This window comes from Marmota flaviventris, chromosome 12, assembly GCF_047511675.1.
Source record: "Marmota flaviventris isolate mMarFla1 chromosome 12, mMarFla1.hap1, whole genome shotgun sequence".
NCBI lineage: Eukaryota > Metazoa > Chordata > Mammalia > Rodentia > Sciuridae > Marmota > Marmota flaviventris.
In genome coordinates, this window is record NC_092509.1 from 79,256,489 (window position 1) to 79,271,263 (window position 14,775).

The window sequence follows — 14,775 nt, forward strand, 5'->3', positions numbered from 1 at the left end:
TGTCCTTATGTCAATAGGGCAATTCTCAGCTGGAGAGGTGGCACATGCCTGTAATCCCAGCAACTCCAGAGGCTGGCACAGGAGGATGAAACTTAGCAAGACCTTTTTTTTCAAATAAAATAAGAAGGGCTGGGGGTATAGCTGAGTGGTAGAGCTTTTGCCTAGTGAATGCAATGCCCTGGGTTCAATCCCCAGCACCGCCAAAAAAAAAAAAAAAAAAAAGACAGGGGTCTTCTCAAACTGCACCTTTGATGGTAGAATTTCAGGTGCCAGTGCAGCAGTAAGATGTGTAGGCTGCTTAGCACCTTTCAAAGGAGAGTCAGACGTGGGTTTGAGGAAAGAGGGAAGCCAGGTTCAAGTGCTGGTTTTCTAAACTTTCTAGCTCTGAAAACCTGAGCTGTTTCTTGAGCTTTCTAAAACCTCAGTCTCCTCATCTGTAAAATGAGGCACTTGCCTGGAACTAGCAGACTTGGTGGGAGGTTTTAGGAGATGTCTTTGGAATTTCTTAGGCTCCAGCCTAGGCCCTAGTTTCCCTGGGTGATTTCTTCCCTTCTGGGTCACCTGTCTCTACTAAGGAGCCAGATGCACAGCAGATAGTGAATGAACACTGAGAGAATGAATGAATGATGGGTATAAATAGCTGGGCACAGTGGTGCACACTTGGAATTCCAGTGTCTTGGGTGGCTGAGGCAAAAAAGATTGCAAGTTCAAAGCCAAGTTTAAAGCCAGCCTGGGTAACTTAGACTCTGTGTCAAAAATAAAAAAGGGTTGGGGATGTAGGTCAGTGCTAGAGTTCAATTTCCAGTGCCACAAAAATAAATAGCAATAACTTGACACGTAGCCTATTACCTAATAGGTGCTCAATAACGGACCAGCTGTCAATATTAAGCCCAGGCTCTGTATCAGCATTCTGAGTGATTTTGAATGGATCATCTTCCTTTAAGGAGACTCATATTCCTCAACTACGAGATGAGGGTTGTTCTAGATCTAGTTCTCTGTTCTCCAAACTGTTGGTAAATGGTTATGATGTAGGGACTCATATAAGGTGTTTGTTCTGCCTGACAAGAGATGAGGTAGGGGAAAAAATAACTGAAGAGCTATTGTGTAGACACATGAGGTTCGGCCAATTCTCCTCCATCAGCAGGAAGAGAGGTATAGAGACTGGACAGACTGCTGGACAGTGGTGCCATCTGTGGACCCTCCCCTTAGGCAGTCTTGCCCAGTCAAGAAGGTCATACAGATGATCTTCAGTGTCTGTGGGGGTCACAATATACCAGGCACTGAACTGAGGTGTGGAGGTAGGCAGGTGAGATTGAGTCATGCAGGACACTGGGCGTGGCTTGCAGGTGGTCTTGCAGGTGAGAAAATGTAACACTTCCCAGCAAATATAGGGGGCCTCTGATCCCCACTGCAAACCTTCAGAGCAGAAGGATCTGGCTGGGCTTCCAACCCACAAGCATCAGTATTCCCAATTCCAGACCTTATCATCCATTTATTTATTAACATCCTCAACAAGCCACCATTTTCCAGGTAGAGAGGGAATCAAACATTCTCCCAGGAAGGAGCAGCGGTGGGAGGCAGGCACGCCCCTCGGGGCCACCCAGGTGTTGCGTGGTGGCAATGGTGGTGAACTCAAGACCCCATAGAGAACGGCATGATTCCACCTCCATCTTTCTGTGACAGGGTCTCACTCTGTTGCCCAACATCAGGCTCAAGGGATCCTCCTGCCTCAGCCTCCCAAATAGCTGGGACGGCAGGTGCTACCACTGCCCTGGGCTTGGCCTGGTTCCCCTCTGCAGACTGGTCCTGTGGAAAAACTCACTGGCCACGGCCGGGGCTCCTGAGCTTTTAAAGAGAACAACAAAGTCAGTTTTTTTCCATGAAAATTTTTTCCAATTTAAAAATGTCAGCAAGTTCCTCACTGTTTGGTGCTCATTGCTGACATATCTGTAGTAAAGGGCGTGGTGAGTGGCCAACAGCCCACAGGACACGTAGCCAGTGTTCCCTTCATCATTCAGGGCCCTGCGCTCAGGGTCAGAGCCCCGTGCTTGAGCTTCTGCTCTGTTGAGGCAGTTTTGAAATTATAAATAACTTTTAAACAAGGGCCAAAGTTTCCTCTTTGTGCTGCAAATTATGTAGCTGGTCCCAACTAGAGGGAAGGACTGAACCCACCTGTGGAGGAAGGGCAGAGTGGAGGCCAAGCTTCAAACACAAGGCCAGTTGTCTCCCAGCCCAGGGAGGACATGGACAGTGTAAACAAAAGGCTGGTCACAGCAGGGGTTGAGTCTGGTTGTGAGCAGTGTAGTTGTATGAGACTGGTGTATGTGTGTGTGTGTGGTGTGATTGTCACACAGAAGCATATATGCATATGTGGGTTAGAAGTGTGAGTGTTATGGGCAGGGGTGTGTTATATGTAGCAGTGGGTGATGGTGCTTGAGTGTGTGTTATGGGTACAAGTGTATTATATGTAGCAGTGGGTGATGGTGCATGAGTGAGTGTGGGTGTGTTCTGGTGTGTGGTGTGAGTGTGTGGAAGGGGTGGCCAGGGCAGGGAGAGTCACAGGGCAGTTTGACAAATATTTATGGAGCACCTTCTGTGCGCCAGGCGCTGTGCGCTGTGCGCTGTGCAAGGCGCGGAGTTGAGCAAGCCCAGTACTCGCCCCAAGGCGCTCAGGACCCAGTAAGGGAGGGAGATGTGTAAACAGATAACCACAGCAAACGAGCAGACTGATACAAACCCCTTTATAAAAATTCCAGCTCTGCCCCCACTTTGTTGACCGGCCTTGTAAATTGGGTTTCTCCCAAGGGGTGAGAGGGGTGGAGCTTTGTGGGATTCTGGGCACCAACCCCGGGGAGGCCCAGGGCAGCAAACTCAGCCCCCCTGGGTCTGGACCCAGCCCCCTCTGGGCACACCCAAACACGGGAGGGGTGACCTCCCTCTGACCTGCCTAGCAACACACCCAACCCTGGAGAAGTCGATGATAAGAGGTAACCAGCAGCTCAGGGCAGGATATAAACAGCCCAGCCCCACCCCCAGTCCAGGACACACCTGAGGGGACCCAGGGCAGGTGGGCAAGAGACAGGGCCACCTCTGAGGGTGAGTCCATCCCAAGGCTCCCAGTTGGGTAAGGATAACTGGCTCCTAACACAGAGAGCTCTGGGGGAGGGGCCGAGAACAGCTGGCCTAGGTGTATGTGGGCGCTCTGGTTTTCTGAGGGTGGGAGGGCAGAGAGCAAGATATCTTGGGTAAGGGGAGAAAGATATCTTGAGTAAGAAACGTGTCCCTGGTCCAGGCTCTGCCCCAGGCACAGGCAAGCACATTGAGTTCTGGTCCCTACTCTCCCCTGGCCAGTGACCTTGGGCTAGGCTCTGGCTTCATCAGAGAAATGGGACGCCCAGTCTCCTCAGAGGCTGTGGGGCGGATCCAGTGAGATAATGGGATGAAGAAAGTGCCTCATAACAGAAGACAGCAGGACAGAGGTCAGCAGGCGGTGTGGACCTCGCAGCTGTTCTCAAGCCCTTCTGCAGGGCTTGAAGGTACTCGGCGCCATATGCTCAGCCCTCCAGCTCCGCACATGCTCTCTGGTTGAAACTCACTGCTGGGATCTCCTTTGGGACCTGAAGAAATGGAGGACCTAAGGAGGCCTATCAAGTGTGTCTTGGTCACTTTTGGCTGGGTGATCTTAGGCAACTTTGGGTCACCTCTCTCAAGCTTGAAAAGGACCCTGGAGATAATATGGTAGAGCAAATAGCACAGGATAAACTGCCTATGAAATTTCAAGAAATGAGGTTGCTGTTATGCTAAGTGGTTACCAAAGCTCCCCAGCTAAGTGGCCTTCTCGTGGGAGCCAGGCCTGCCTGAACCGGAGCCCTCGCCCACCTCTCTCTTTGGCTAACTTGCTCACTATGGTCTCCAAGCGCCCCACTCTCCTTTCCACCACTTGCTGTTTCTCCAGAGCAAGCTCCGTGCTCACGTGCCCACCACCATGTCTAAGAGCCCTTCTTTGTCAACATCCCTTCAGCAAATAATGTGATATTTCCAAGACAACTGAGCAGTATTTCAAATTTATAGAATGGATTATTCATGTGCCCAGTGGAATCCAAAGCCTTGAACTTAAGTAACTTTCCACTTGGAGACTATTCTTCATAAGTAGACCTATGGACAGTCCCATCAATGAAATGTTCTCCCTAACATCAGATACATGCTAGGCGTGGGGACTCAGGAGGCTAAGGCAGGAGGATCTCCATTTTGAGGTCAGCCTGGGCATTTATCAAGACCCTGTCTCAAAAAAAAAGACTGGGGATGTATTCAGTGGTAGAGTACCCCCTAGGTTCAATCCCAATACCATATATCAATAATCAATCAATCCATCCAGAGTCATCACTGTGGAAACAGTAATGCAGTTCTGGAATCTGCTGAGGATTGGATTAGAAGTTAGTGAGGTTGGAGAAGCTCCCTGGGGTAGGGTAAAGGACAGAACCCAAGTACATCGACCAAACCTTGTGCTCTGCAACTGTAAAATGGGAACCTTAAGTCTCTCTTCTTAGGAGAAGATGCAGAGTGGCTTTAGCTCAGTGCCTGGAAGAAGACTCAGTTGTCAATAAATCTCAATTCCTTCCCCTATTCTTTCTCAGCAAGCATCCTCTCCATTTTGCTTTGCTTTCTCCCCTTCACAAGATCTTAACTCTGATTTCATATCAGGCACAGAAGCTAGGATTCATGTTACAGACATTCAACTTGCAGCCAACTTAGCTGGAATGCAGAGGCCCCTCTTTATTCCACAAGGCTGGACATGCAATTCTCGATGTCTTGGAGAACATCAGGTCCAAACCCCTGTCCTTCAGGAGGAAGCAGCCCCAGAGGGCAGATGTGGCCGAGGTCACTGAGCACACGTGTGGTGGTGGCAGCCTCTGAAACTCACGTCCTTGATTGTGTGACCATCTTGCACACCTTCCCTGTCGTGAACAGCCTTACCTGTCCTCTTTGCCCCAAGTCAGGGTCCTACCAGCCCCACTCTCCTGTTTCCCAGCCCCCAGATGCTCTGTCTTCCCCCTCTGTCCCTTAAGACCCCTTTCCCAGCTCAGGCCTATCTGATCCGGAGGCCTAGATGTCAGTACACAGAGAGCAGAGACAAAGGTTAGAAAAACCTAGAAGGCGCTTTATTGGAGGTCTCGGCCTCCATTCACAGGAGAAAGGAGCCAGGACCCCCATCTTGAGGGGTCTGGCTGCAGCCCTCCTCTCACTGGCCAGGCAGGGTGACAAGTCTGGCCACAAGTGCTCAGTGAGAGAGGAGGGGGGAGGGGAATGCCTTAGAAAAAATAGATCTCTATGTACATCTGACGTATTTATAACACATAAATTAGGGATGCTCTGACCCCCCGCCGTGGAGCCCAAGCACTGAGTAGAGAGGTGGAAGCCAGTCCAGAAAGGAGGGGCTGGAGGACACTGCCTGTCCCCTCTATCCCAGGGCTCCCCAACAGTCTCCATGGCTGAGTCCAAGCATCTGCCAGGGAAGGTGTCATCGGCAGCAGCGTTGGGATTGGAAGCAGCCAACCAGCAGCTGTAGAGTCAGCGAGCAAGTCGCTTCAAACCCCAGGGCTTATAATTCCAGAAGGAGGACAGAGGAGAGGCTGCAGGCCCCGCTCCAGGACAGGCCTGACCACACACCAGACTTCGGCTTCTCCACAGCTCTGCAGGGAGCACATCCAAATGGAGGGGCTTCCAAGCCTGCCTGGCCTCCAGGAGGGCTGCAGGCCTCAGTCCAAGTCCATGAGTTTGGTCCTGGTCTAGTTCAGCTCCTCAGTTCCGACTCTGAACCACCTCTTCTTCCTTCCAGCCACTGGAGTTTTTGCCAAACTTGTAGACCAGTCGGCGGCCATCCACCCGTTCCAGGATCTCGCGTTTGTAGTAGTACCTGGACCAGAGGCGAGGTGGTCAGAGGTGCGCAGGCAGGAGACGTGGCCTGCGCTGCAGCACATCCCACATGGCCCAAGTCCTCGGCTGATCTGTCCCCTCTGGTCTGCAGCCAGACCCACCTGAGCCTGCCCCATACTTCCTGGACTGCTCTTCCCATCTGCTGCGGCCATACCGGCCTATCAATGTCTGCAGGGCACCTGCTTCTGCACTGGTTTGTCTATAGCTTATGGCCACATCCTGGGCCTTTTCATGAAGGCACATGGTGCAGGCTGAAGGGAGCCTAGAGATGAGCGAGGCCATCACTGTGGCAACAGGAGGAAACTGAAGCCCAGAGACAAACAAGCAGAGCCCTGGCCCAGGCATGGCCGTGGTCTTTCCAGCACTCTCCAGGTGCCTTTCTTAGGACCACCTTGCAAATAACACATATGTCAGCTGAAGTCACGGTCCCTGCAACGTGCCAGGCTAACACTTTCTCCGTGCTACCATTTGACGCCCCAGGTCAGTGGGCAACTTCACCGTCCTCACTCCACAGGATTAACACTTACTACATGGATCCCAGGGGTGACAGAGAGGGTGGGGAGGGGGGAGGGGTACACAAACAACCGGTCAGATCAACAAGTCCCCGGATGTCCAGCTCAGTCATGAGCCCCATGACTCTCATGAGCATCTCACCTCATGGCCCGGCTCAGCTTCTCATAGGTCATGTTGCTGTTTTTTTTCTTTTGGCCCCACAGTTGGGCCACAGCCTCAGAGCGCAGGAACTTGAAGACACCCTCGTGCCGGTTCTCCCACTTCATGAGGCCTTCGTTGAGCTCAGGGTGGATGAGGATGTCCCGGATGAACTCCCACAGGTGGGTGCCTCTGGGGGCTACAAGGCCACATCCCTTCAGTCAGCAGGCCAGGGCAGCCCCTCTCACCAGGCCGGCTGACCCTAACCCTAACCCTGCACACTGCTGACTAATGGCCAGAGCAGGAAACCAAACCTTCCAGAAACCGGCTACAGTGCCCTTGGAGTGTGTATTGTAGCGAGCACTTTCCTCCTCATGTCCTCTTAGACGAGGCGCTCCAGGAAGACTGGACACCTCTTGCACAGCACAGATGTTTCACTCCTGACAATACTGATCAAACGTCTGGCTGGCATGGATGGTGACAAGGACCCCTATGGCCTCTGGGGGCTCATGGCTTGGTGGGGGGCCTACAGAGAAACCCATGGTGAGAGCTTGCTGAGTATGGGAACAGGCTGGGGGACCAGGGGACAGCTTCCTGGAAAAATACACTCCCCCACAGAAACCAGCTATATGTGCATGCGAGCAAGCATGCAGGCAAGAGAGGCCTTCAGGGCAATCTCCCAGAGGCTCAAAGCTGCTGGAGCACACAATGCCTGAGGCCCCTTCCCCACCCTCAGCAGGTTGGTGTCCAGTGTCTCAGCCCAGTGGCTCTAGGGTCCCCCCCAGGCACCCACCAGCTGCCTCCACCCACCACCTAGGGTGTCCCAGCAGGCAGGACAATGGCTAAGTGCAGACAGAACTGGAGTGGGTGGACTGGAAACATGAACACTCAAGCCCTGGGCCTCCCTCAGGTTTCCCCTCCTCATCAAGACCACATGGTAGTCCCTGCAGTGAGGCCTGGACCAGCGCCATACAGCCCTCCTCCTCCCCGCTGGCGCAGCAGCAGGGAAGCAGAGCAGAGGTGGCCTGCCGCCCACCAGCTGCCCGCCCGCAGGCCAGGGCTCACCCACCGTGCTTGCTCTTCTTGCCCTCCAGGCACTCCCAGTACTCCTTGCTCAGCTTCCGTGGGCGGCCCCGTTTCCGCTTTCCGTGCTTGCTTTCCCCCTTCTTATAGTCAGGAAATCCATCTATGGGGGACAGGTGGGAGGTCAAGAGGGTGGTCACTGGGGGAGCAGCTCCTATCCAGAAAGCCCTGCAGGAGCAGGGAGGAGGGAACGGGACCCCCAGGGCCTCCCTCTGCTCACCTCTGGGGAAGAGCTTGCTGTCAGTGGGGTCCAGGTCCACGTCACTTCCACCGGAGTCTGAGGAATGGAGGCTCTGGGAAGTACCGGTCCCTGGGCGGGAGGTTAGAGTGAGTGCCTGGCTGCCACACAGGACCCAGACGCCTGGGTTCCAGTGCTGGGACCCAGGCCCTGGGGTCCCTGGGGGAGGGAGGCTGCGCTCTCACCTGCGGTGGAGACGTCAGAGCTGCCAGGGGAGGGGGCTCCTGCGCCATAGCTGCCTGCGTAGTAGGGGCTGGCCTGGTGGCCGTCTTCCAGCAGCTCCTGGGTGAAAGGGCTTCCCTGATCTGAGGGGAAGAGGAGAGAGGGCTCAGGGGACCAGGCAAGGGCAGGTAAGGCTCCGGGCCTGATGAGCTGCTGCCGGGCCTTTTCTAGTTGGGGTAGGAGGCCGGGGGAGGGGCCGTTCCTCTCACTCTAGGTAGGGCCAGGAATGGGACAGGACAGGTAGACCTGGGCATGGGGGAGAAAAGGAGCCTCACCAAAGGGGCCGGGGTCTCCTAGGGTGTCCTGGAAAGCCATGCCATCCTTCTCCAGAAGCTCTATGATCCAGCTGAGTTCGTCAGAAGAGCTGGAAGCTGAGGAGCAGGAAGGAGGGGTCACTTCCCTTGCCCCTCTCTCGGGCCCTCTCTGGCTGCGCCCTCCGGCCAGGCTCCAGGTCTTGCCCAGGGCTGACCCTCTCCTCCCCTCCAAGGCCCCTGTGGCACCAGTGGCCTGCACTCACTGAGGTCCCGCAGCTGGGCATGGAGGTGGTCCCCCAGAGGCCCAAAGACCAGGCGCAGCTCGTCAAGGGCACAGTTGCAGAGGGTGGCCCCGTCCATGTCACACCGAGAGAAGTCAATGGAGCTGGCATCGTATTTGTTCTTCTCCACTTGGTAGCTGATCCAGTCCAGAACCTGGGCCTTCGACCAGAACTGGGGCTGCTCCCCCAACCAGCTGGCCTTCTCTGCAAGGGGCCAGCACAGCAACCAGGTCAGCACAGGCCCCATTTCTGGTGCCCCTTTGGGATTCTTTTTTTTTTTTTTTTTGTACCCAGTATTGGACCCAGGGGTGCTTGACCACTGAACCACATCCCCAGCCCCTCCACTTTTTTTTTTTTTTTTTCCTGAGACAGGATCTCACTAAATTGCTTAGGGCCTCAGTTGCTGAGTCTAGCCTTGAGCTTGTGATCCTCCTGCCTCAGCTTCCCAAGTTGCTGGGATTAAGGCCTGTGCCACGGCTCCCAGCCCCTTTGGGATCCTGTGTGCACTCCCACCTCATTTCTCAGGAAGCCTCCCCAGGAACAGGGGGAGAATGTGGCTTTCATGACACCCTGGTCCCAGTATCCTCTCTTGGCCCATCACAGTCCCCACAATCCCCACCACCTCAGCCCCTAGTCCTGGAATTCACTTGGAACCCTCCTCCCCGTCCGCTTCCCCATTTATCTAGCAGAGAGCCGTGTCTCCCTCCGTCCCTGAAGGCACCCCATCCCACGTCACACACCTGTCCCCTCCAGCGACATCTGTGGGTTGCTCAGGGTTAGCACCAAGTCATCAGCCCCAAAGGTGGCAGCAGGGGGAGCAGAGGCCAAGCTGGGGTCCTCGGAGCTGTACATAGCACTGAAGTAATTGCTGAAAACGTTGCTAATCTCACAGGTTGCAGCCATGAGGCTACCTGGGGAGAGGGGACAAGGTTGGTGAAGGTTCCAGACTCCTCCCCTTACATCCTGGCTGCTCTCTTCTGGCCAAACCTGGGCAGGAGCCACCCAAAGGGGCAGCAAGGTCAGCATCTGCGTGCTCCCTCTCTTCAAAAAGGGCTTCTAGATTCAGAGCAAAGTGTGGCTACTAGACCCTCCTGCTGGGGCTCCCTGCTCGGATCGCCCAGAGCCCTTAAGTGGGAGCTTCCAAGTCCTTGTCCCTCCTACAGACGGGATACTCTGACTCTCAGGACCCCCCTACTGCCGCACACTCCTGCTGGGAAATTCCAGACTAGAGGGGGCAGGTTCAGAGCTGCAGATCCACTAAACCATCCCTGGTTTCCCGGATGGGAACGTGACAGGTGGGGGTCCTACCGGGTGGCAGGGTGCGGGCGTCAGGCAGGCAGGCAGGCTTCGGAGGTCACAGGTGGAAGAGAAATCCAGGTGGCCAACAGCTCGGCCAGGTAGCAGTGAGGAGTCTGGCCCCTGTGCTCCCCCACCCGTCCTATATAGAGCCGCAGGAGCTCCTCCCCACACCAGGTCTTCGGAGTTTGTCCCGGCGGTAACCTGAGCTGGTGGCTCATTGGATGGAGGGGATTTCCTGGCCTTCAGACTGGGCTCCTGGCCCCAGGTGATTTGCATATTCTGTGCCACTTGGCCCGGATCCTAGCAGGCGGTGCTGGGAAATCAGGCCCGGCTGGTTTAATGATTGTCAGACTCTGTCATCCTGCACCCTCTGGGGTTGGGCCCAGGGCTCTGACCTGGGCAGGTGGTGGGAATGCCACTGGGGTGGGCATCTGTGCTTCTGGCCACCCTCTGGCTCAGGAAATTCCTCCTGGGGGCCAGGTTAGGGATGGGCTAGGGAGGGGAAAAGGTAAGTGGGGAAACCAGAACCCCTGATTGAACCCTGGCCCTGCCTCTAACTGTCCAGAGAACTGGGGACAAAGGAGCCTAGGAGGAGAGAAGTTATTGAGGTTTAGGGATTTTCTCCACAACACCCAGGATTTGGAGTGAAGGACGACTCTCCAGACTCCTTGCAAGGCAATATTCATGGGCTAATGGGTGTGGCCTGTCCTGCAGGTGTAGCCCCCAGGCTCCAGGGTCCCTAGCCTCGGAACCCATTCACAGGGTCCACTTCATTTTTTGCCTGCCTAGGCCCCACCCAAGCATCAGGGTTTTTGCAGCCACTTATGGTAAGATGGGGCTGTACTTAACAGTCCTCCCTCAGCTGGACATGGTGGCCAAAGCCTGTAATCCCACCCTACCCTAAGGCTGAGGCAGGATTACAAAAGTTTGAGGCCAGCCTCAACAATTTACCTCAAAAAAAGTTAAAAGGCCAGGGGATGTAACTCAGCGGTAGAGCACCCCTGGGTTTGATCCCCAGGACCACCACAAAACAAACAAGCAAGCCCAAAACCTTCCTCAGATGCCTAATTTAGTAGCCTTCCCTGTTTACCAGTACCTGTCTGCTGCCCTCTACTGGTCAGAAGCCTGACCCCTGGGTCATGTCATTCAGAGAAGGGAATCCTGTGGCATCAGTTTCCTATTTTGTCAAGCTCTTTGTTTTTGCAGTACGGGGATTGAACCCAGAGCACTCTGCCACAGAGCCACATCCTCAGCCCCTTTCATCTTTTATTTTGAAACAGAGTCTTCCTAAGTTGCTTAGAGCCTTGCTAAATTGCTGAGGCTGGCCTCAAACTTTCCATCCTTCTGTCTCAGCCTTCCAGGTCACTGAGATTGCAGGCATGTGCCACCACACCCAGCTCTCCAATACTTTTTATTTTTTGAGTCAGGGTCCCACTAAGTTGCAGAGCCTGGCCTCAAACTTATGCTCTTCCTACCTTAGCCTTCAGAGAGACTGGGATTATAGGTTTGTACCACTTGCCCAGCTTACCAAGCACTTTTAACATAAAAATCTTCACACACAAAAATCCAGTAAGCAATGTGCATCTTTTTTTGTTTTATTTTGAAATGCTGGGATTGAACCCAGGGTCTTGCACATGCACTGCGCTACCACTGAGTTACATCCCTAGTTGAGACTCACTAAATTGCCCAGGCTGGCCTTGAACTTGCAATCTTCCCCCTCAGCCTCCCAAGTAGTTGGGGTTATAGGTGCACACTACTGCACCTGGATAGTTACCTTCATTTTAAAAAAATCTATTTTTTAGTTGTAGGTTGACACAATACCTTTATTTATTTACTTATTTTTATGTGGTGCTGAGGATCAAACCCAGTGCCTCACAAATGCCAGGCATGCGTTCTACCTCTGGGCTACAACCCCAGCCCTACTTACCTTCATTTTATAGGTGAGAAAAATGCAGCTCAGAGGGGTGGAATGGCTTGCCCAGGCCAATGAATTAGGTAGATGGTAAGGCTGGGAAAGGAACCAGGTCCCTGCACTCTGAGCCTCTGGCTGCAGTTCTCCCCCTCAGTCTTGGATGGAACCCTAGCCTCCCCTGTGGCGGAGAGTCCCACATACCTGTGCTTCTATGAATTGAGCTCCAAATACAAGAGACAGGTCCCACAGACCCACCCCTGGAGACCCTGAGCAGAAGTAACAGGATGAAAGGAGGTGGGAGATTAATGTTCTAGAGTCTGTTCTATGTGATCTTGGGCAAGGTGCATGGATTCTGCACATCTCCTTCTTTAAAAATAATGTTTGGGGCTGGGGTTGTGGGTCAGTGGTACAGTACTTGCTTCAGTAATAAAGCACTTGTCTAGCATGCATGGGGCACTGGGTTCTATCCTCAGCAGCACATTAAAAAAAATTTAACTAAATAAACAAAATAATGTAGTTGTGTCCATCTACAACTAAAAATATTTTAAAAAATGATAATGTTTGGCTAAGTAAGGTGACACACGCCTGTAATCCCAGTGACTCTGGAGGCTGAGGCAGTAGGATCGTAAGTTTAAGGCCAAGCTGAGCAACTTAGCAAGACCATGTCTCAAAAATCAGGGAAGGGGTTGGGGATGTAGCTCAGTGGTAGAGTGCCCCTGGGTTTAATCCCAAGTACCATGCCAAAAAGAAAGAGGTTGTTTGGAATAAATAATCCTTAAGGTCTCTTCTAGCTCTTTGTTTTGTGTGGTGCTGGGCCTGGAACCCAGGGCCTGGTGAGTACCCTACCACTCTACACCCTCAGCCTCAAACTTTATTCATGCATCTGAGATACAGGGTGTGGTTCTCCTCCCCATCCCCTTAATTGACAACACAATAGTGGGGGAGGGGGTATTTTCACAGGTCACTTTAACATAAGGTGACTCATGATTCCACATCCAGGTACCCCTCTCTGACTTGATAACTGGAGGATTTGCTTCTCATCTTTCTTGTCTCTGAAACTACTGGGTGCCTAGGAGAGAGGGTTCTTAATGTCCAGAGTCCCCTTCACTGGGCCAGGGGTGGCAGGAGAGCCAGGGGCTCTGGGCAGGATTATTTTCAGCCCTTCAGGGGGCCACCCCCAAGGAGCCCAAGGCAGGCACACCCTCTACCCAGTCACTCACCCTGGAATGTGGGAGAACCGGCTGCAGCCCCAGGGCTGCTCACATGCTCCCGCCTGAAGAGCACCTGGCCAGGGCTCCAGAGGCAGGGTGAGGAGGAGGCACAGAGCATAATGAGAAGGCCACCAGCAACCCTGCCTTCATGAGGCTTCTCCACAGAAGAAATGGAGCTGAGGAAATCCTGCAGGCTCGCACCTGTCCAACTATTAGTGCCTTCAATAACCAAATGAAGCAGGAAAATAGGAAAGACTTGGACTTGGGGTCAGTGCCTCAGAGGGCTGAGGAGGTTCCAGGACTGTGGTCAGACCAGCTATGGAGCAGGAAGCAAGGGGCCTTCCAAATACCACAGTGGCACAGCCTCACCCTCAGGACAGGAGGATGGCAAGAGGATAGCCCCCAGCCCTTTAAAGGACAGACATACTCAGCAAGACAGCAGGGAGCAAAGGTGGCGTGCCCATACTATGAAACAGAAGGACTCACCAAAAGCAAGTGCGACAGAGAAGGCTGCAGAGGAAGCACTCCCAGCCTTGGCTTCCAGGACCCTTCGTATTTACTGGACTCATCCATGTTACAGGGTTTTAATACAGAACAAGGCTACTGGTCTCAGCTGATATGCTAAACACTAGGCTGGGATATGAGGATGCATCTAGACAAGCCCTAAAATAGTCTTGGCCCATAACATATTGCCAGGGGCATCCTGAAAGAGTTTGGGAAACAGTCTGGTATCAAGTTGCCAATGCCTAGGGCTGAGGCTGAAGCTCAGTGGTGGAGTGCTTGCCTAGCATCGCAAGGCCCTGGGTTCAATCCCCAGTACTGCCAGGAAGGGGGGAAAAAGTCAATGCTCTGAGTAGCTGCCCCAATCCTGGACCTCCCAAGTCATTCTATGATTCACAACTGCCCCCTTCTTCGGGGGAGGCTCTGAGCGTGCCATGGGGAAGAGGTGCTCTCCTGCCAACCGTTGGTTACTACTATTCTCTTGCTTTGGCTAAGACTAAGAACAAATCAACTGAAGTACTCTTTCTCAATCCCTGTGCAGGGAAGGCCACATGGATAACCTAAAGTAAGGGACAGAACCACAAATGGATATTGGTTCAGGGGTCCCTGTAGTTAAAAAAGGTAATCTAAATATAATTTTTCTTTCAACCCTCCTCTCACCTCACTCTCAAACCCAAGTTACTCACTGCTTAGCCTACAATGAAGCCAAGAAATCAGAATTTAGTACCAAGTTTTGGTTTTGGAATGCTGGGGACAGAACCCAGGGCGTTGCACATGCTAGGCAAGGTTCTACCTCCCCGAGTCCAAATGCCAGGTTTTGAACAGATTCTACCCATCACCACACCATTAAAATACAGTTATCGAAGAGCACAGGCAGGTGAGGCCCTGCAAAGGCCAGGGACGGGAAGGAAGGGGAGAGAGAGAGCACTAGATCAAACTTGTGTGTGAGAGGTGGGGGAGGAGAGCACTGGAGTGAGGCTGCAGCTAGGGAACTGGGCTTCGCTCCCTCCCGCGGAGCAGGTTGGAAGGCTCTTCATCCCCACGCTGTCCCTGCAACAGCCCTGCCATGTGGCCAATCATTTTTTTCACTGGCCTGCGTGGGCCCACTCCTCAGTCTGGCAGTTCCCTAAAGACAGGGAGACAATGTCCCCCCCAGCCCCGCAGTGATGTTCTCTTATCACTCACATTC

At 53.4% G+C, this 14,775-nt stretch overlaps 1 protein-coding gene across 2 annotated transcripts; it reads right to left on the reverse strand.

The window, feature by feature from the left end:
* Positions 1–5,137: 5,137 nt before the first annotated feature.
* On the reverse strand, positions 5,138–14,741 carry Elf3 (E74 like ETS transcription factor 3). 2 transcript variants are annotated; one of them, XM_027945571.2, is made up of 9 exons: positions 9,972–14,741; positions 9,404–9,574; positions 8,646–8,867; positions 8,404–8,499; positions 8,092–8,211; positions 7,889–7,978; positions 7,655–7,771; positions 6,589–6,784; positions 5,138–5,914 (listed from the first exon to the last, which is right to left on the reverse strand). In XM_027945571.2, the coding sequence occupies exons 2-9, from the start codon at positions 9,564–9,566 to the stop codon at positions 5,800–5,802; spliced, it is 1,119 nt and encodes a 372-aa protein (XP_027801372.1). In that variant the 5' UTR covers positions 9,567–9,574; positions 9,972–14,741; the 3' UTR covers positions 5,138–5,799. The 2 variants fall into 2 exon arrangements, with proteins under 2 accessions (XP_027801372.1, XP_027801371.1); XM_027945570.2 differs by having other exon boundaries at positions 9,404–14,741.
* Between the last annotated feature and the right edge of the window lie 34 nt (positions 14,742–14,775).

Excerpts from the sequence above, each read along its gene's own strand:
- Elf3 (XM_027945570.2), bottom strand. The coding sequence starts at position 9,689 with ATGCTGACCTTGCTGCCCCTTTGGGTGGCTCCTGCCCAGGTTTGGCCA. Across the intron at positions 8,868-9,403 it reads GATGTCGCTGGAGGGGACAG|AGAAGGCCAGCTGGTTGGGG; the intron begins GTGTGTGACGTG and ends GGCCCCTTGCAG. Across the intron at positions 7,979-8,091 it reads CTCTGACGTCTCCACCGCAG|GGACCGGTACTTCCCAGAGC; the intron begins GTGAGAGCGCAG and ends CCTCCCGCCCAG.